The sequence below is a fragment of the Panicum virgatum genome, chromosome 1K (assembly GCF_016808335.1).
Source record: "Panicum virgatum strain AP13 chromosome 1K, P.virgatum_v5, whole genome shotgun sequence".
Classification (NCBI taxonomy): Eukaryota; Viridiplantae; Streptophyta; class Magnoliopsida; order Poales; family Poaceae; genus Panicum; species Panicum virgatum.
The window spans coordinates 55,792,660-55,812,472 of NC_053136.1; the positions used below are offsets into that span (position 1 = coordinate 55,792,660).

The 19,813-nt window shown below is 49.7% G+C and overlaps 2 protein-coding genes across 3 annotated transcripts; one reads left to right on the plus strand and one right to left on the minus strand.

The window, feature by feature from the left end:
* The first annotated feature begins 304 nt into the window (after positions 1–304).
* Positions 305–4,425, plus strand: LOC120646557 (probable voltage-gated potassium channel subunit beta). The gene is made up of 4 exons (XM_039923075.1): positions 305–992; positions 3,065–3,208; positions 3,752–3,916; positions 4,013–4,425. Exons 1-4 carry the CDS (start codon positions 429–431, stop codon positions 4,124–4,126), a joined length of 987 nt encoding a protein of 328 aa, XP_039779009.1. The 5' UTR covers positions 305–428; the 3' UTR covers positions 4,127–4,425.
* A 390-nt stretch (positions 4,426–4,815) lies between these two features.
* On the minus strand, positions 4,816–7,949 carry LOC120646573 (auxin-responsive protein IAA10-like). Of its 2 annotated transcripts, none has more exons than XM_039923077.1 (5): positions 7,474–7,949; positions 6,655–6,950; positions 6,073–6,175; positions 5,888–5,949; positions 4,816–5,203 (listed from the first exon to the last, which is right to left on the minus strand). In XM_039923077.1, the coding sequence occupies exons 1-5, from the start codon at positions 7,827–7,829 to the stop codon at positions 5,148–5,150; spliced, it is 873 nt and encodes a 290-aa protein (XP_039779011.1). In that variant the 5' UTR covers positions 7,830–7,949; the 3' UTR covers positions 4,816–5,147. The 2 variants fall into 2 exon arrangements, with proteins under 2 accessions (XP_039779011.1, XP_039779010.1); XM_039923076.1 differs by having other exon boundaries at positions 6,655–6,953; positions 7,474–7,944.
* Positions 7,950–19,813: the final 11,864 nt, after the last annotated feature.

Sequence of the window (19,813 nt, forward strand, 5' to 3'; positions counted from 1 at the left end):
GGACCGAGTCAGGAGGAGGCCTCCCTTCCGTCACTCCAGCGGCAGCTTTGCTTTGCGTACCCCACCCACCAGGCATTTGCGCCGCTTTTCACCTGTCCCGCAGCTTCCGGCCCCACCTGTCAGCCAGCAGCAGGACGCGCCCCCGGTGGAGACTGGTGACCCGGGACGGGACCACGAGCCACCCTCGAGGACAGGGCAGGAAAGATTACCACGCATCACGGCTCCTCTCGCTGCGACTGCAGGTGGGTCCCGTACAGCCCGGTCCACCTGTCCGTGGCGCTTAGAAATACTCCGCAGCCAACACATCCACACCGCGCCGCCTTCTAGTTCAGTTGCTCTTCGTCTTCCTCTCCCCCCAATTCCCTCACGGACCTCGCGCGGATCGGAGCGGGCGAGAGCCAAGGAGGCAAAACCAGGGGCTGCGCAAGATGCAGTACAAGAACCTGGGCCGCTCGGGGCTGCGCGTCAGCCAGCTCTCCTACGGGGCCTGGGTCACCTTCGGCAACCAGCTCGACGTCAAGGAGGCCAAGGCGCTGCTGCAGGCCTGCCGCGACGCCGGCGTCAACTTCTTCGACAACGCCGAGGTCTACGCCAACGGCCGCGCCGAGGAGATCATGGGCCAGGCCATCCGCGACCTCGGATGGCGCCGCTCCGACGTCGTCATCTCTACCAAGCTCTTCTGGGGCGGCCAGGGCCCCAACGACAAGGGCCTCTCCCGGAAGCACATCGTCGAGGGCCTCAAGGGCTCGCTCAAGCGCCTCGACATGGACTACGTCGACGTCGTCTACTGCCACCGCCCCGACGCATCCACGCCCATCGAGGAGACCGTGCGCGCCATGAACTGGGTCATCGACCAGGGGTGGGCCTTCTACTGGGGCACATCCGAGTGGTCCGCGCAGCAGATCACCGAGGCATGGGCGGTCGCCAACCGCCTCGACCTCGTCGGGCCCATCGTCGAGCAGCCAGAGTACAACCTCTTCTCGCGACACAAGGTCACTCAAATCTTCTGATCCATTCCCTCCACGAAAACTCGATTCCATTAATTAATAATGCGGCGGATTCCACGCCATGGATTTCGTACAATCCCATCCCAAGGTGGATTTCACGCCTTGGATTGGATTCCTACTTGCATTGTCGCGCGCTGTTCAGCCGTACTTGCGGATTCGTTGGGGATGGGGATGGGGATCCTTCCTAGTTCCTACGGAGTAATAATAATTTCCTCCAATTGAATGGATACTATAGTACGCATGCATTCAGTTAACCGTACTACTCACTGACGCTGGATCTTTGACTTGGGAGCTGCAGTACTCTCCTCTGGGGTTTTTTTTTTTTGGAATGGGAAGGGGATGTTTGGTTGATTTAATTGGAATTCAGTACAATTGCTGCTGCTGCGAATGTGTGAGTAGGTCACCATGGTACAGTGATTCTGTGGGTTGGATACTTGGGTGTGTTTAGATACCCCAAACTCCTCCCAACTTTCCAAACTTTCCATCACATCTCCGTCACATCGAAATATTAAATATAGCAAATGACTCATGCATGAAGTACTAAATGTAGGTAAATAAAAAAAACTAATTGCATAGTTTTGATGTACGTTGCGAGACGAATCTTTTGAGTCTAGTTAGGTCATGGTAGGATAATATTTACCAAAAAAAAAAAAGTGCTACAGTGTTTTTCCAGTGCTACAATATTTTTTCCAAGGGAACTAAGCACAGCCTTGGAATAGGTAACGGTTCTTCTTGGCATTTATTCGCTCTTTGATGAGGCAAAGTAGATAGTTGCTGCTATAGATTCTGTTTTGTAGGCACGCATGGTCACGACGTTCTCTCCATCTGCAAGCTGCTTGGTTTGCTCATGAGAGCATTGGTTTGTTTAGATGAAGATGACAGATCCCCTTCTTCACCCACCAGATAGCCGGCTAGTATGATAATTATCAATATGCCTGACTGCCTCCAGGAGGGCGACTCCTAAAAATATAATCTTTCTTGATGTAACCCACAGCTCTAGGAATGCTGTAGCTACCAAACTAGACAGCAATTCCAACCATGCATTGTCGTGTATGCTTTTGGGCCATTTAGGATGCCAGGCATAAGACAGCTCAATGCTGATAATGAAATGAAAGCTTTTGTGTAACAATATGCCACGTGATATGGACAATTAGAGCTAGACAAAAAGGAATATGTTTTTAAGCTAGCAACGGATAATCAGTTTGATGCTTTGTGTTTTAGTCGAGCGGTCAATTAGTTTTAGTCAAGGAGTCCATTTAGTATTTGGTTTAAACTCACTATCAAACAGAAGAAGCCACCAACCTTTCCCTGTCAATGTTACATTTAAATTAAGTAAGGATCTTTCATGGTTGATACCAGAACAATTATGGAAGCCTGGGATGTTAACTGCATTCCCTACTGTTGTTCCAAATGAAACAGAATTTTTTTTTACTGAAACTGAAACAGCAAATTATGCAGTCTACCTTTTAGAGGAACTTCTAATCTGCACCTTGAGAATCTAGGGTACATGCTATTTAGACACATCTGACTAGTGATACGTCTGATACTTCTCATTGGCTCATCCTTCAGTTCATTATTTTTGTAACTTTGCTAGGATTTCTCATTTCCATGTCCATTTTACATAAAAAATTCAGTGAGCATAATAAAAAATTGTTAGCTTCAAATAGCAACAGGTTTCTCATTCAGTGTTGTAAAGATATTCGTTCATATTTAGTCTATGTGTGGATCGGATACATTTTTTTTTGCGTGCCTATTAGTTTGTTTAATCTGTTTAGTGAATCAGATACAGTTTGTTGCATGCCTAATCATGCTAGTTTGGCCGATCAATTTTCAGTATGAAACTTTCTGATATTGAATTGCCATTTTGCTCTATTAGAATCATCCATGTTTGTTTGTGTCTCTGATATTTGTTCTCCTTTTTGTGGACATATCTATTTGAGATTCTATGGTTCAACAGTAAACACCATTTACTTTTGAATGATTTCCAAAATGTTTTTGTCTGAGACAGATCAGCTTATGCATGCAGTTTGTCTTACAAGAACACTGCTTTTCTGCAGGTTGAGTCCGAGTTTTTACCTCTTTACAGCACCTATGGTATTGGTTTAACTACCTGGAGTCCTCTAGCTTCAGGAGTACTAACTGGAAAATATGGCAAAGGGAACATACCTGCTGATAGCAGGTTTGCCCTAGACAATTACAAGGTAATTATTTTACATCAGGCCAGTACTCTTGTTCTTAACTTCTAGTGGTTTAGAACACCGATTACCAAAACTTAAGGTTTACTTCCCCACCCTCATATCATTATCTCTGTGAGTACATTGCATTGCTACCATAGTGCTAGCGATTAAAATAGCTAACTATTCCCTCCATTCCAAATTATATGTCGTTTTGGGATTTCTAGATACATAGATTTTGCTATGCACCTAGATACGTAGTAAAAATTATGTATCCAGATTTGCCAAAACGACCTAAAAATTGGAACGGGGGAAGTACTAATTTCCGCTGACCAACATTTTTCAACTACACCACTATTTAATCATGGCATAAAACTCGCAATTGCTGTATAAGTTATGCTAATCATTAGATGTTAGCTTATGGTTGCTTGATGCCACACTGCAGAATCAATGTATAAGAAGAATGTGACACAACTTTGTAGGAATTAACCTTTTTGTTAGCAGCTACTAGTTTGGTTCTGCTTTTATCAAAAGTTAATTTTACTAATATGTATGTACTTGGGTTTCCAGAACTTGGCTAACAGATCCCTGGTCGACGAGACGCTCCGGAAAGTGAATGGGCTAAAACCTATTGCCGCTGAACTTGGTGTCTCGTTAGCTCAACTTTCAATTGCTTGGTGTGCATCAAACCCCAATGTCTCATCTGTGATCACAGGAGCCACTAAAGAAAGCCAGGTACATTTTGCTCTGCAGAGAATTTTTGCTTTGTTAGGCAAGCATAGCTAAACTGGTAATGTTAACCTCCGCTCCATTTGGCAACTGCATAAACAGATTGTGGAGAACATGAAGGCTCTTGATGTCATTCCTCTGCTGACTCCGGAAGTTATCGACAGGATCGAGGCGGTAGTCCAAAGCAAGCCGAAACGCACTGAGTCATACAGGTGAAGTGGCACAGCGTGCAGAATGAGTGCCAGGGGAGGAGATTCGGCTTTCATCTGATCGAGTTTAGGCCATGCTACCTCACCAGTGTTTGATATCATGGAACTATATGCATGCTATTGTGTATTCTGGGTGTCCAGTCATGGTGCTGTGTTCCAAACATTTCCCATGTGGTCACGAACAGTAGTTTGTCTTTGTGTGTATTCTGCATTTCCCGATGGCATCTATTCAGGTTCCTGGTATTCCGTCGCATTGAGAAATTTACCGAGGATCCGTCTTTCAACAAGAAGAATTATTGATGACCCTGGATGATATGATCCTACTGGTTCTGCTGCAAGATTTCTGGAGTCTGATCCTCTGCTCTGCTGTGTCAGCTATGTACTGTTGGTTGTAGGAATTTCAAGTCCAGTCCTCTGAACAGATAAACCGGTTACCATCGGCGTGCTCGGCAACGTAGCTTTCGGGCTGCTGTTCAAAAGCGCTATCGCATTTGTCCATTCGCGAGGTAGGTTCAGAGGCACGATCGGCCACAGGGATCCACCATGAACAACCAGCAAAGTGAGCTATCAGCAGCAGCCACGGAGCAGCTTTCAAGGGGTGTGCAAATGGCGCTTTCCACTTGACATTGTCTCCTCCGGTGGTTGGCATCAGAGACCGCAACAATTTGCACATCCATTCAGATACGAACATGAATATGAAACAAGTAGAATAGATACTATTGCCACAGAACAAAAGGGGGAAAAACCGACACTTTGGGCGACCATGCTTCACAGATAAAAACAGTGTGGACAGAAGAGGCGGGGAGGATGCTCAGAGCCATGAGAAGAGAGCTCAAAGAGCGCACCGAGGGGCAAGAAAAAAGAATAGAACACGGTGGTGTGGCTCCTTCACAGCATTTCTACTATTTCCACTAGACACATGTAATCTCACAACTATGCCAAAGACCGGACTGTTGTTATGTGATATCAAACACATTTCAAGCTTCACCAGCGGTATAGCTCTCTAGATCGAACGCCATCAGTGCTTCTCAAGTTCTACCTCTTGGGGAACCTGCAGCTCTGTGAACCCCTTGGAATTGCGGACCTGCAGTACAAAGTTTGGAATTTTGGCATCAAGACAAGGGTACAACCAAAATGCTTAAGTGTTCGCTAATTACTGCGCTATAAAGCTAGCTACTCAGTGTTGACAGCCAATTCTGGCAGTTCAGAGGCCGACCGGTCTGACCGGTCTGTCCAGTTGTAATCCGAGTAGACTTCGTTTTATTTTGGAAATTCTTGTATAAACCGACTTGGAGAGGGGTACGACTTTCCCGGCCTATAAATATAAAGGCTAAGGCCGATTGAGGTATTCCCAATCGAATCAATACAAAATACATCTACTTTTTGTTCCTCTCAAACCCTAGCCTTTTCCAACCCTAGATTGCTTTCTTCCTTCGTCTCTACGGCGTTTGAAGACGTTCTGAGTGGCCTGCCGACCTCAGAGCAACCCTACGTTCACGAGCTCCGACGGGGTCCCTCCCGAGCTCGCTGTTCTAGGTCTTCGCGAGCTCCCTGCTTGCACCGGTCAGACCAGTTGGCGAAACCGGTCAGAACGGTCTGCCCAGGGTTTTTTGCTGTGTTGATCGTTTTGACGATCGTTGCGTGTTTTAGCACATTCAGGTGTGTTTGGCGCGATTCTGTGTCAACACTTAGTAGATAACCAGCATGCAGTAAACCTCCAAATGTTTTACTATGCCTAGGTTGAAGAAGAGAGAGCGAAGAATCTAACCGAGACCATTAGCATCTGATGTCCTCATGATCTTGAGCCTCTTCACTGAACCTACAAACATCCTGAAGAAAAATACAACAAGCCATCTGAAATAGATATTCCAAGACACTTCGAAAACAGTCAACAATAAGATCTAGTGTTCAGCACTTCAGCTTCTAATTGCTAACATAGTGTAGGCGACTTACTCCCATGGAACATCTCCGACGAGCATCCAATCCCCATCCCTGTCCTCATAGGTGAGTTGATATTCCGATGAGCTGTCCAATAGATTCAGAGACTTTGCACTACCTGATATTGTCATGATCAATACAAATCAGATTCAGGAATAAGTGCAGAAAAAGCATTCTCAGAGGCTTAAGAAACTATATTTAGAATAGCATCATCTCTAAAGTACATTTTTTAGTATACAGCCCCATTGCCACAACTATGGCACCATAGACCCTGATGCATGTGTGCATCAGGTTACAGAGGTCGAAAGTTTATTTCAAGACTTTATATCAAATCGAAGTAACGCTCTTGAAATTTAATAAAGCTTCCTTATTGGAAAAAAAATAGACTCAGTAGATCACTGAATTGTTCAATCAAATGAATGATCCATAGCATTTCCGAGCCATTGCAGCATTACCGTTAGCAGCAATACTACACTTTCACTTTGGAGTGACGGTTGTGAGAAAAAGAAAAGAGCCATATGCATCTACACCATATAGGTTGGCATGATCAGAATATTCACTATGCTGCGCTAGTTAAAGGATCTGAGTATGACTTACTAGAAGTGCAAAGACTGATGGACGGCTTCATGAACATTAGCTCAAGTGCTGACGCAAGGGTCTTATACGAACAATGGGCGTTAAGATCGACCTTCCTTCCAATGATATCTCCATCCATGTTCACCTTCACCCAGCCGACAACCCGTCCTTTCTTCTCGCTCCCCTTCTTGTCTTTCTGCATGCAAGATTCATCGGCAGCCTTCTTGGTGCCAGCCTCTGAAGCATTGTCTTTGGCCTGGTTGAATAGGCTGTTCATCCTGAAAGTTCTTATGGGTGGCCATCCGACAACTCCAAAGCTGCTACCAAACCGGAAAACGCCATTGAGATCAGTTAGAGTTGATTCGCGTAGCTCTTCAAGCAAGGAAATGATGTTCTTTTTTAACTAAAGAAATGATGCCATATTCATTGTTTCAGTCATAATATCAGGATACTGTTTTCTTGTCAAGAAAACATTGGAGATTGCAGATCTGAAGGGCAATGCAACCAACAATAGTCTCCTTTTTATTCTCTCTCCGAGTTTTGCAGGATGCTCATAGTAAAAAGAATTTTCAGGAATAGAAGGGTTGCAAATTAGGCAGCTTTGGCAGAAAATAATTAGCCTTTGGAGTTGTATGCATAAACAAGAAAGAATGTTTATTTTTTGGGAACAAATTATGTGTAAATGCACGGTAACCCATCATAGTACGATCCTAACAATAAGCAGAACAAGTAGGCACTTGTAGATATTCTAACTTTTTTCCTTGAAAAATAAAGTGCATGCTTGCAGATGTTCTGGGTAGATGCAGAAGAAGCGTGCACATAGTTGTTCTTGCTGCTCACCTCTGTGGGTGGCCAGAAGCGACCGTCCCCGGCGAGGTGGTGGCGTTGGGCGTTGTATCCGCCTTGGCCCTCTTGCTGGCCGCCGCTGCCCCTGCCGCGGGGGAGGAGGAGGACACGGAGGAGTCCGGAGACAGGGCCCCCGGCTGCAGGTCCCTGGCCGTCAGGATCCGGCACGGCGCTGGCGACGGGGGCTGCTGCTGCTTCTTGGAGCCTAGGCAGAGCCCCAGCTCCAGCTCGTCGTCCTCCTGCTGCTCCTCCTCGCCGCCAGAGTTCTCCTCCACCTCCTCCTCCGCCGCTGCATCCGGAGGCGAGTCGCCGGCGACGAACGCCACCGTGGGCCCCGCTCCTCCTCTCATCGCGCTGCTCTTGTTCTTGGCTCAGTGACTGCGGCGATGGGGTGGGGTGGGGTGTGTTTTGGGAGACACCTCGAGAGGGAGGAAAGGAGCTGTTACTATTATCTGAGCTGAGGCTGAGCTGAGTTCTGGGTGTGCGTGCGGGGCAGTACAAGGAAGCTTTCGCCTCCTGCAATCCTGACGTGTGGGCCCTGCAGTGCCGGGATAGCACCTTATTGCTAGGAGCACCAGCCACTTTCTATATTCTAGGGTAAGACTTTTGTATATATTAATAAATATACGGAGTAATAATAATGCATGTTGTTTCTTGCCTAATAAACGGCCGGCATATGGGTATGGTTGAAGTAGGCTTGTAGCTAAGCTCGAAATCATAGACCTCGTTTGTCTTATGGAAGCATATTATTTGTAGAATAGAAATGCAACCATATTAATAGTTTTATTCTTCGAGGGTACGTGGACTCTCTTTTATCTTATGGAAATCTCGACGATAGGAAGGGAAGGACATCATGATCGAAGCAAGAAGATGTCGGGATTCAATAGAAATTATCAACAAGCATGTAGAAAGTGATTTCATGTGAATGTTGCTGAAAATTGTTGCATATGTTGATGGAGAAAATTAGAGAGAGACTGCAATGATCCATTACACGGTATCTCATGAATTAACGCACCACGTAGATTGAAGAGGCCATGCAATTATTTAGATAGAGACGACAAGTCATATGATGTTGCATCGTACCACAGACTGATCGATGAGCCACTCTTCTTCTTTTTCTTCAGGAGAAAACCGATCTATAGCAATTACAGGGATGCGTGAAAATATTTATCACACCTGACACTTGAGGTTATAAACATATATATATTACAGCGTGATTTCTTATTCTAGGTTTGGACAATAATGTGAATGGTAGGAGCTTTAATTTACAAAGACCAACTAAACATAGTCCAATGGATAGGGGAGGAGGGGTATGCAAAGCATTTTTGCCTTCTCCTTTGCCACTTGCCCGTTGAGTGGTGGGCCTCAGGGTAGCTTTTGTAGGGTTTACAAAATGCAAAAGACAAGGAGAGAAAAGACTAAACACCGCGGAAATGGGAGGGGATGGACAAAGGGCCGGGAAAGGCCCCTCACGTGAGCCCCCTGTATCTTCTCACGTGTCCTTCCGGAGCAGTACTAGAAATTGGACACCTATAAGGCTATGAGCCCATGCATGGCAAAGCATTTGTTGAAGCTTGATGCCTCGCCAATTCGGGAAGAGATTAAGTTGGCGAGCAAGTTAATGCCGGGAACTAAAAAAAATCTGGAAGGAGTAGAATTTATTTATTGGAATTACAATTAAAGACATTCAATATAGCTTTAATTTTTTTCACTTTAATCTTTTTAGAAGTATGACCCAATTTAGATTATTATACTTTTAAGTCCGAGTATATAACACTGACAAATAATGCTTGTTATGTATGTGTGTGTATATAATATTCGATGACCGGCAAATAATAAAGGCATATAAAATGAACAGATGGGTAGCACGAACTGTGTGTAAGCCATTCCAACTTTCTTAAAGAGTCAACATATTTCAAATTTGACCAAGTTTATACAATAAAGTATTTAATATTTATGATACTAAATAAGTATCATTAATTTTTTTTATTAAATATACTTTCATACTATATCTATTTGGTTCTATAAATCTTTGTAATCTTTTCTATAATTTTGATTAAACATAAAAATATTTTGACTCTCTAAAATGTTAGAATGACTTACAGTCTAAAACGGAGGGATTACGTTGCTAGCAATGTGAATGATGCGTCTTAGTGGGCGACAACGCGGAGCAGATTTGTTGGCACCCGGGCTGTGGATATATAGGTAAATCATTCCAAGGCCACACCGGCCGGTTAACCTGCCACTCTGTCTCTCGGTTAGGTTGCCAAGAAGCAAGCAGCAGCGCCCCCTTAGCTTTTTTTTAAGTCTTTCATACTCAAGTCTCGCTCCTCCATGTCCATCGACGACCATCGTTCTCGAGTCAAGAGTGAAGACGACGGAAAGGGCCCCGGTAATAGCTACTGGTGATAGTACGTACGGTGGCGCCCCTACCCATCACATTGCCGGCCGGCCCCCCCTGAACGGCGGAACCTGAACCAATTGATACTACGAGCGAGCACTGTCAGTCTGTTCAATGGTGGAAGAGGAGGTTACTACCAAAAGGGGAAAACAAAACAACAAGAGCCTGTCAGCATGCACTTTCACTTTAGGAAAAGAAGAAAATGCAAACAAGTTTGAGGGGTTTCCAAAAATCACACGGAGCCATCGTCTAACAAAGATTCCTCGGTGCATCATTATATTTGACTGGGCGGCTAACAATATAATTGTTTGGCCTCCACCAGCTTCACAGTTGACACAATTCCTTCTTATAAAAATATGAGGATGTGCAAGAGCTGCTTGCTACTCCCTCCATTCACATATGATTGTTTTATTTTAAAATCTAGAAAAATTCAAAATTGATAGTCTTATTTGAGAAAACTCGTGCCTTGGAAAACAACATAATGTTTCGACTCCGTGTGCCTATGGATAAAAACCGGCTGCATGCAGGAAAGACACTGAAGACAATTTATTTATGAGATTTAAGCATTAATGATCACTTCTTTTCACTAGATAAATAATGTCAAAATAAGTAGGATAAGCAGCATTTTTTATTTTGGTCATTGTACCTATCCCAAATAAGACTTCCTTGTGTGAATGAAGGGAGTATTCTAGTATTTCACTATTTGTGTGGATAAATATTTACCAATCAATTTACAATGGTTGGGGGAAAATGGATGGCTCACGTCGCTCGATCCTCCTGACCACTATAAAATGACTCAATATTTGCACCTTGATAGATAGCACTAAGAGCAAGGCTAATAATTTAGCCCATTGGTGGCTGCAAGACTCTTTGCAGCTTATCTCTCAGTCCACTTGTATAGTGATTTAGCTCCCCACTATTAATATATGGCCCACTTGTCTATCTCAGAAATTTTCTTGATTCTTGTATCAAAGCTGGCACTCTCCACCTAGGATGGTGTCCATAGCATTAATTACACTGCCACCTAGAATGTTTAGCTTATGTGGCACTAAATTAAATGAGAGAGAGAGTGGAGAGATGAAGAAACTGGATCTCATACAAGACTCAGTTTCTACACAAAAATCTATGCACTAGACACTAGCAAATTTTGCATTGGAAGAGAGTAATGTCCTCGTGATAACTAAACAACAAATATGATTGGTTGATAGAAGAGAGAATAATTGAGTAAGTATTAATTATTGATCTATATGAAGAAACTATGCATTGAGAGATGTAGTTTCTAAATATAGTGTCTTATTTATGTGGCGGTATAGACACTGTCTATAAACACTGTCTATAAACACTATAGGTTGGGACTGGTCTAAACTTACAGTCCACTACCTCTCTCTCTCCTCTTCTCTCTTTTCTACCTCATTATTCAATCTGTTTTTAGTTCACTATAATACTTGCTCTAATAAATAATCTCGGCTCTCCTCTTCTTGTGGCTGGATTGTGCTGCGTGCGTGTAGCGGAAGCGGAGAGATAGTGCGTGGGGCCGGCCGGGCCCCGCGCGAGTGGCCGGGCCCCGACAAGCCGACAAGGGTGGGCGCGGCAACTGTTGACCCCGTGCCCGCCCAGACAGCCAGCCTTTAATTCTTCTCTCTCTGCTGTCGACCGAGTCTTGTGTCCCCACCACTATGCCTCTCTGTAGGAGTAGCTAATTAACTCCTCTGCCTGCCCTTAATGTAATGGAGTAATCACCATGAAATCAATCCATTCCTACCCATATCGCTGATCCGCACGAGTTCACCCAACCAACCAAATCCCGTACGTGCGCATCTCATTGCATTGCATACACTGCTGCAGCTTGTCCTAGCTGGACCGGCCTCTTCTACTGTTTTTTAAAGAATGAGACATACATTTAAAGTATTAAATTTAAACTAATAATAAAATAAATTACAAATTTTGTCCGTAAACTGTGAGATGAATTCATTAAGTCTATTTTTTTAACGAACGGCACTCGACGAGTGCGTTTCTATTGATATAGAAGAAAAATACAAGACTACGCCCTGGAAGGCTATAGGCAGGAAATAAAAAGAAAAGAAAACAACAAACTCACCCGATTGGATTGAGACGTCAACACAGATTACCGCTCAACTATACTCACTGACCGGTTGGAATGGGACATCAACACGGCCAAACTCTATTCACAACGTCGACAGAGGAGAAAAAGCACAACCGCAGCTTCCACCCACAATCGCATTGTTGCGGTTATCGAAACATCTGAAGTGTTCCAGCGTTGATAAAAGAGCATAAGGGGCAGACACCACCACACCAGGAGGCCACTGCCGTGCAGGACCCAACGCCGCAGTGCTGCTGTACCCAAACCGACCGCCCGACGGCATGAAAAACACCAAGTCCGGAGCAACCCAACGTGCGGGGGCCTCGCCACTTCCGCCATTGGATGCCTCTCTCGCGTGCGCGGGGACCTCCAACCCACCACTCAGCACGCCACTCTCGTGTGCGGGGACCTCCAAACCGCCACACGGCATCACGCTCCGTACTCGTTTCAGGGATTGCCGTCGAGGCAGCAAGAAGAGGTGCTCCGCCCCCTCGGGAACTGAACCAAGCCGCCAGACCACCGCCGTGGTTCGAAATCATCACGTTGCTTTCCCCGTCGCACGAAGACGCCGCCCTCGAGCCAGAAGACCGAAGAAGTCGCCCGCGCCGTCTTCCGACGTTGTACCGCGCCGGAAGGGTTCAGCCGTGCTGAACACCCCGCCGCGATCCGCTGCAGGCCAAGTCGTCACTGATTGTCGTTGCCGCTAGCGCCGGCCTTCAAACGCTGTCCCGCACCGCACTGGAGACTGCCACGCAGCTCCAGGCGCCGCGGAAGACTGCAAGCAGGCGAATAACAGCCGAGTGATGACCCCCGGCCACCAACAGAAGAGCAGACATCTTGGCGTGAGGTAGGCAACCCCTTCTCCGCACGCCCTCCGACAGATTTGTCACCAGCGGTCGAAGCAAATCGCGAGCAGCAGGCCGGCCAAGTCGCCGAACGGTGTCTCTAGAGACAACGCATCCAAGGAGGTCACGACGTCCACAGGCGCCGCCGTCGCTCGTCCAGGAGCTGGACCGGGTTTTCACCCAGAGACCTCGTGCAGGAGGGTTGCAACTCCAAAATGGCGCCCTCAACAGGGAGAGCGACGCCCGGAGGCGCCGCCACCATTTCACCAGAATGAATCTGGCGAGGGCTTTCGCCCGGAGTGCCGGCACCCCACTGCACGCGTTCGTCGCCTCAAGCCGGCACCATCACTGCGGCCGCCCCAACCGAGGGACGCCACTGTCGCAGCTCCACAAAACCCGTTGCCAAAGCTCCATCTCCCTCCGCCGTCCTCGTGACCTGGCAACGCGCCGGCGCCACACCGCACCACCGCACTTCCTCCCGGCACGCCGCACCACCGCACCTCCTCCCGGCCGGGCAGAAACCGCCAGCACGCGCGACCCGGCCTCGGCCCGCGCCGCATCTCCTCCTCGCGCCACTGCTCCACAGCCGCTGCCGCGCGCGCACATGGCCCCGCGCGCCGGCCACAGTCCCCGTCACCGCGCCGCACCTCCCTCAAGCCATTCGCGCGGCCGCCCCGCGCTTCCACCACGCCGCCCCGCGCCGCATCTCCTCTACGCGGCCTCCTCCCGCGGCCAGGCCGTGCCTCTTCCTGCCTCACGCTGGCCCCGCACACCGGCCGCCACGCGCCGCAGCATTGCCGCCGCCGCCGCGCAGGCCTGCACGTCCCCACACAGGACGCCGCAGCCGCCCAGCAGTCGCGCCATCGTCCCCGCTCCCAGGCCGCAGGGAGCCGCGCCGCCCTTTGGCCCCACGCGCCGGCCGCCGTCCACCGGGCCCAGCCGCCGCCGCTCTTGTCGCCCACGTGGGGGCGACGCGGGGGGAAGAGTCGAATAGTAGCTCGTTTGTTGAATTCATTAAGTCTAGTTAATTCATCATCAGCAAATATTTACTGTAGCACCATATTATCAAATCGACACAATTAGACCAAAGATTTATCTCACAATTTACACGCAAACTGTGTAATTAATTTTTTATCTATATTTAATACTCCATGTGAGCCTTCGGTGCCCTCTCCTCCAGCTTGAGCAAGAGCACCTCTAGAGTCTAGTCCTTCCGCCTCCTTGCACAGGACGGTCCATCTTCTTGGTCACCTGGAGTGTCACCGTCTTCACCTTCTACTGTTTCTTTTTCTTTTCTTCTCACTAGAAAAATAATCGATATTTTTTAAAGAAAGAAGAAAAAGAAACAAGGAAAAAAGGGCTTTCGTTCCAGTCATGTTTACATTCTCCTGTACCCTCTCTTCTGAAATGATTTTTTTTGCGAGGTTCTGAAATGATAATTCAACTTTGAACGATCCCGAATTCGGCGGTCGACTGATCAAAATTCAGCAAAATGGGCACCCCACGCTGTCTAAATTTTATTTACCGAAAAGGACAGTCAGGGTTTGAGATGGGAATTCCATCATGCTCATGCTCTAGGCGAGTACCAGACGGCCGGCCCGTGCGTGCGGACCGTACCAACAAGACGGAGATGTGTGTCTCGCAGCAAGGGAGCAGGCCCACCAACCAATACTCCCAGCTCCCTCTCTACAAATTGCAAGTGTAAAAAAATGCAAATGCGCCACGATTCGCGATGATGGCGCCCAAGATCCTGCATCAGGGCCGGCCATCATGTCCATCTTGCCTAATCATCTCCCTCTGTAATTTCCTAGTTTATTTATGCACCCCGACCCCGACGGAAAGGTCCCCTGTATCATTTCATGTCTCTGCAGACCGCTAGTGCGCCTGGGGCCTCCTTTTGACCAGAGCTTTAGCAGCAGCTACCACCACAACCCATGTTTGCATAGCTCAAAATCCCTTGGGAGTGGAACTGCCACGAATTCTTGGGTTGGTTGGGTACTGAAAGGGGAAAAAAGAACACAATTTCCAAAGGGATACACTGAAACATTCTGGTTCAGCTCGACCAGAATCTGATACCAGGGGTGTGTTTAGATCCACGAAAAGGTGGATGAAAAAGCCACATCAGACACTGTAGCGCACTGTAGCACTTTTCGTTTGTTTGTGGTAAATATTATCCTACCATGACCTAACTAGGCTCAAAAGATTCATCTCGCAACGTACATCAAAACTATGTAATTAGTTTTTTTATTTACCTACATTTAGTACTCCATGCATGGGTCATTTGCTATATTTAATGTTTCGATGTGATTTTGATGTGATGGAAAGTTTGGAAAGTTGGGAGGAGTTTGGGGTATCTAAACACACCCCAGCACAAGAAAGGATACAGTATCCCGGAAGCTACAAGTAGCTGGTCAGAAAAAAAGAGCATCTCATGTTGTTGGATTGGAGTAACTGTGTGTGTATCAGCCTATCAGGTACAAATGTTATGGACGGGGATGTTGGAGGGAGAAAGATGTCGTAGATTGTACTCGTGAGAGGTAGAGTGGCACGGCCCTGGACCCTTCGGACGCCACCTCGACGCCGTCGTGGCGGCGCGGCAACTAGAGGGCAGGACTGCTCCCTTCAACACAGGAGAAACGATATGTGGAAGATACTTGATTGATGATCATCCCAAGTTACAAGCTAAAGACTATATATAATGCTAAGACTATGTAACCAACTCAAACTCTATCTCTTGACACAATCCGACTAACAAGGAAACAAACTCCTAAAACCTAGCCACTTTTATTGGCCAACTGTTCCCCGTCCGGCACGGCCGATGGCGCCTGGGCCTTCTTCTTGCGCCGCATATAAACCTTGCCGTGCATAACATCTCTCCCCCCTAGAGAAGCAGCTCGTCCTCGAGTTGGAACGTCGGATAAAGACTGCGAAATTTAGAAAGTGGTACCCATGAAGCAGCCGTAGCATCAGCACCCTTCCACTGGACAAGCAACTCATATGTGCCTCGAGCCAGCCGGCCCCGGAGCACCTTCTCTGGTTCACTGCATGCACCTTCTCTGGTTCACTGCATGCACGGACGTGATGTATTGGAGGCAATGGCTTAACTTGCTATGGCGGCTCTCCGATGAAAGGCTTGAGAAGACCCACATGGAACACATCGTGCAAGCGTGCTCCCACCGGCAACTGAAGACGGTACGCTACAGAGCCAATCCGCTCAAGCACCCTGTACGGGCCGAAGTAACGCTGGCCTAGCTTCCCTCGTCCATGAGTATCGAGTGACGCTGTCGGCCGGTGCAATAGACGCAAGAGCACCCAGTCCCCCACCTGAAACTCCACGTGCCGGTGGGTCTTGTCATACTGAGATTTGGCCTGCTGTTGTGCTTGCTCCAATGTGTCCTTGATCTCAGCAAGGAACTCATCACGTTCCAACATCTGCTACTCCACCGCCGGCAGTTTGGAGTCGCCAGGCCCGTATGCCGCGATGGTAGGCGGGCCACGGCCGTAAACGACCCTGAACGGTGATGTCTTGATGGAGGCCTGTAAGAGGAGTTGTAACAATACTCCGCCCATGGAAGCCATCTGAGCCACTGCCGCGGTCGATCCCCCGTCAAGCACCGCAGATACATCATGATTATCTTGTTCGTCGCCTCCGATTGTCCATCCGACTGGGGTGAAACGCCATAGAGTACTGCAGCTGCACTCCGGACAGCCGAAACAGCTCGCGCCAAAAAGAGCTGGTGAAGACCGGGTCACGATCGCTGACGACAGAAGCCGGCAACCCGTGAAGACGCACCACCTTGTCGAAGAACACGCGCGCCACCGAGGTCGCCGTGTAGGGGTGTGCAAGCGGCATGAAGTGAGCATACTTCGAAAACCGATCCACCACCGTAAGGATGACCGATTTGCCGTTCACACGTGGTACACCTTCAACGAAATCCATGGCGATGTCAGCCCATACCGTCGACGGAACCGGTAGAGGCTGTAGGAGGACGCCCGGACGGAGGTGCTCGGTCTTGTTATGTTGGCACACATCGCAGCGCCGGACGAAGTCACGCACTTGTACGCGATCTCGGTCGATGGCGAAGTTGGCACGTAGGCGAAGTAGTGTCTTCTGTGTGCCTTCATGACCCGTGCCATGTGCCTGGGCGATCAGTGTGTCAGCGAGGTCCAGTGAAGCCGGTACGTAGATCTTGCCATGGCGGAGCAACATGCCATCGACCCAGCTCCACCCATTCGCTGCTTGATCCGCCTTGCTGCGCTGTTCGGCCAAGGACGCGTCAGCCACAACCGCGTCCCGAAGCTCGGAGAAGAGCTGGAAGGACGGAGCAAAAAGCGCAGCCAGCTCGCCCTCGCCATCAGCATCGCGACGTGACAGCGCATCCGCCACCACGTTCTGGGCGCCTGGCTTGTACTCCACCCTGAAATCAAAACCCAAAAGTTTGCTTTGCCCACTGATGTTGTGGGATCGTGGCAAGATGTTGGTCAAGCAAAAACTTGAGGCTGTAGTGGTCCGTGCGCACCACGAACTCCCGGCCCCAGAGATAAGGCCACCAATGGCGCACCGCTTGGACAAGACCGATAAGCTCCCTCTCATAGGCGGCAAGTTTGGAGTGTCGCGGCGCGATCTGTCGGCTGAAGAAGGCGATCGGCCCGCCCTCCTGATGCAGCACCGCCCCAAATCCCGACCCCGATGCATCGCACTCCACGACGAAGGACTGCGAGAAGTCCGGCAGCTGGAGCACCGGGGCGGAGGTGAGCGCATTCTGGAGAGCCCGGAAGGCAGCCGTGGACTCTTCTGTCCAGTGGAAGGCCTCCTTCCGTAGCAGCTTCGTCAAGGGAACCGCGATGGCCCCGTAGTCCTTTATGAAGTGCCTGTAATAGCCCATGAGGCGGAGGAAGCCGCGGACTGAACGGGGTTGGGGCCATGCCAGCACCGCGTCAACCTTGCCGCGGTCCATGGCCACGCCATGCTCCGAGATCACATGGCCCAAATACGTGACAGACGTCTGGGCGAAGGTACACTTGCCGCGCTTGAGGAACAGCTGGTGCTGGCGCAGGGTGTCGAGGACGAGGCGGACATGGCGTAGATGCTCGGCTCGGGAAGTGCTGTAGATCAAGATGTTGTTGAAGAAAACCAATACAAACTTCCGGAGAAACGGTTGGAGTACCTCATTCATCAACGCCTGGAAGGTAGCCGGCGCGTTCGACAACCCGAACGGCATGACCAAGAACTCAAACAGCCCTTGGTGTGTGCGGAAAGCCGTCTTGTCGATGTCGCCCTCGAACATGCGAACCTAATAGTACCCCGAGCGGAGGTCTAATTTTGTGAAGAACATGGCACCCCGAAGTTCGTCGAGAAGCTCCTCCACCACGGGAATGGGGAACATATCCTTGAGGGTCTTCGCGTTCAGCGCGCGATAGTCGATGCAGAGACGCCAGGACCCATCCGGCTTGCGTACTAGTAGGACCGGAGAGGAGAACGCTGATGAACTTGGACGGATGATCCCCTGTCGGAGCATGTCGGCGCACTGGCATTCCAGTTCGTCCTTCCACAGGTGTGCGTAGCGGTACGGGCGCACCGCAATCGCGTCGGTGCCGGCCACCAGGCGAATACGGTGGCTGTGGCGACGTTCCGGAGGCAGGCCGTGCGGTTCCTGGAACACTGCTGCATAATCGTCGAGGGGCAGCCGCAACAGGTCGTCGAGATGTTCGTCTATGGCGTAGAACACTGGTACTGTAGGACCATCCAGGCCCGTCCACAGAACGCGATGGTCGGTTCTGGCGATGGACATGGTCTGGCGTTGGAAGTCGAAGAGCACCGGCCCCAGCGTGCCGAGCCACTCGACGCCGAGGATCACATCGTAGCCACCCAGCGGAAGGGTGTGCAAGTAGACGTCGAAGCGTTCGTCCGCTGCGAGGCTACCCACCACCACCGGCACGCCCGGAATGACCCCCGTGCTCCGAACGTGGTCACCATTGCCGATCCGGACGTTGCAGCCGGTGCCGGGTAGGGTGGTCAAGCCGAGATGCGCCGCCACGCGCTCGTTGATGAAGTTGTTGGTGGAGCCCGTGTCGACGAGCGCCACGAGCTTGAGGCCGCCCAGGTGGATGTGCAGCTTCAGCATGCGGTACCGGGGAGAACACACACCCGTGAACGCTCGGACGGAGACCACCGGACCATCTGCGGCGAGAGGGGTCTGAAGGGCGAGGAGTGCATGCAGGGAGTGCTCTCCGTCGCTCGCCTCCCCCTCCTGGTCGTCGTCGTCCTGGTCGTGGTCCGCGACGAGCTCCATTCGGTAGAGCTTTTTGCATCTGTGGCCGGGAACGTATTTGTCGTCGCAGAAGTAATAGAGGCTGTCCTTCTTCCGCTGATCCATCTCAGACGGCGTGAGCCGACGACGGATGGGGCCCCGTGGTGGAATCGAGCCCCCCGAGCCCGGTGTTGTCGTGTGTTCCGTTGTTGTGGTTGAGGCGCTGGTCTGCATGGCAGTCCGGGGCGACGGGCGCCACGGCGGTCGCGCCGACTGGCGCTGTTCGTACGCCCGGGCGTACATGATGGCGTCGTCCAGCATCTTGGGCGATCGGAGGCCCACGTCAGTCTTCACCGGCTCCTGGAGTCCAGCCACAAAGAGATACACCTGTTGGAGTTCATAGAGCTCCGCCTCGCGACATGCCAAGTGCATGAACTTGTTAGAGTAGTCAACGACATTCCCGGCGTGGCGTAGTAGGGCAAGGCTCCCCAGCGGTGTGTCGGTCATGGTTGGCCCGAACCGCTTCTGGACGAGCCGGACGAAATCGCGCTACGACGGCTCGCCGTTGTTCATCTCATACTTGTAGTACCACAGCTGTGCCGACTCCATCATGTGCAGGGATGCCATCCATACGCGCCGACGTGACGGGGTTTTTTGCCTCGAAAATAGATCTCGCAGCGATTTAGCCAGATCAATGGGTCACCATATCCATCGAACGTCGGGAAGTCAATCTTTA

Coding starts and splice junctions, on each gene's coding strand:
- LOC120646557 (XM_039923075.1), top strand. CDS start 429: ATGCAGTACAAGAACCTGGGCCGCTCGGGGCTGCGCGTCAGCCAGCTC. Junction 993..3,064: donor ACCTCTTCTCGCGACACAAG/GTCACTCAAATC, acceptor GCTTTTCTGCAG/GTTGAGTCCGAGTTTTTACC. Junction 3,917..4,012: donor GAGCCACTAAAGAAAGCCAG/GTACATTTTGCT, acceptor CTGCATAAACAG/ATTGTGGAGAACATGAAGGC.
- LOC120646573 (XM_039923076.1), bottom strand. CDS start 7,829: ATGAGAGGAGGAGCGGGGCCCACGGTGGCGTTCGTCGCCGGCGACTCG. Junction 6,954..7,473: donor GCTTCTGGCCACCCACAGAG/GTGAGCAGCAAG, acceptor CCGGTTTGGTAG/CAGCTTTGGAGTTGTCGGAT. Junction 6,176..6,654: donor CATCAGTCTTTGCACTTCTA/GTAAGTCATACT, acceptor TGACAATATCAG/GTAGTGCAAAGTCTCTGAAT.